At 45.5% G+C, this 1105-nt stretch overlaps 1 protein-coding gene across 1 annotated transcript; it reads right to left on the reverse strand.

Annotated features, from left to right (window-relative positions):
* Window positions 1-379: 379 nt before the first annotated feature.
* On the reverse strand, window positions 380-1058 carry LOC110034855 (RNA-binding protein CP31B, chloroplastic-like; the record flags this gene model as incomplete). The annotated part of the gene is made up of 1 exon (XM_020739093.1): window positions 380-1058. A coding segment is annotated over exon 1 (483 nt), but the record flags the coding sequence as incomplete, so codon positions are not given.
* Between the last annotated feature and the right edge of the window lie 47 nt (window positions 1059-1105).

Here is a 1105-nt window from a genome sequence, read left to right on the forward strand (position 1 = left end):
AAAAAAAAACTGCACTGAGAGTAGCATTGAGTCTGTGTTTAAGAGAATTAAGTTTAGGTGTAATTCATAATCAATTGATTTACTAAAAAATTTAAACTTATGCGCATTTCTCTAAATGATCTCTGCTTGAATCCGTAAAATTTTTAAGAAAATGTGAGTTGTGAGTATCATTAGATGCGCTCATTCTTTCATTTATTGGCTACTCATTCCAACAAAAAAAAAAATACTTTCCACTCAATTTGTCCTCAAACAAACAAGGGAGTTAAAGCACATTTAAATTCAATTCCTTTAACATCACCAATTTCTTCCCATTCACTATCGTTCGATTCCCTATAGCCAACAGAGCCTTAGAGAGGCGTCTAAAAGCGAACAAATTTACCTCCGCGACTTCTACTATCCCAGCTCCCTCGAACAATTGAGCAAGCCTCTCGCTGTCCACATCGTAAGGGAGATTGCCAACAAAGAGCTTGGCCTCCTCAAGCAGCTCGGGATAAGAATCCTCCCCGTCATCTGCCCCAAAACCTTCATCCACTGTGTTATCACTCTCAGCCATAAAATCTCCCTCAGAAAACTCCCCATCAGGAGGCTCAAGCCCTTCCCCAGAGTTCCAATCGGAGCTCTCCTCCCCCACCCAACCGGAGGTCCGGGCTACGAGGGGAACAACTGAAGGCTTCTTATCCTTCCTGAGGGAAAGCAAGAGGGGTAGAACTGAAAGGGAAGAAGAAGAAGAGCAGCTGAGGCATAGGCGACTGATGGATTTTGAACGACAGCGAAATGAGTTATTGAAGGCGAAGTGAACAGGGAGCGAGGCCAGGCTGCTCTCTGCCAAGGAAAAGATCTTGAGCGCGGGAGCTGCGGACATTGCTGAAGTGGGTGTTGAAAGAGAGGAAAGGGATAAGTGGGCACGAAGCAGTGTGGAGGGAACTGGAGTCGAGTGTAGTTATCGGCCGACTGCAAAGGCGGACTTGCGCTTGAGATGAGGATCGATATCTGTTCCCAGGGCAACGAAACATTACTCAGACAGGACCCTGTGCTACCCCTTTGTTGGAAAAATTATTGGTTCCTGACGGTAGGTGATCTAGGTGATCTAGGTGATCTAGGTGAT

Source organism: Phalaenopsis equestris, unplaced genomic scaffold, assembly GCF_001263595.1.
Source record: "Phalaenopsis equestris unplaced genomic scaffold, ASM126359v1 Scaffold194010, whole genome shotgun sequence".
Taxonomy (NCBI): domain Eukaryota; kingdom Viridiplantae; phylum Streptophyta; class Magnoliopsida; order Asparagales; family Orchidaceae; genus Phalaenopsis; species Phalaenopsis equestris.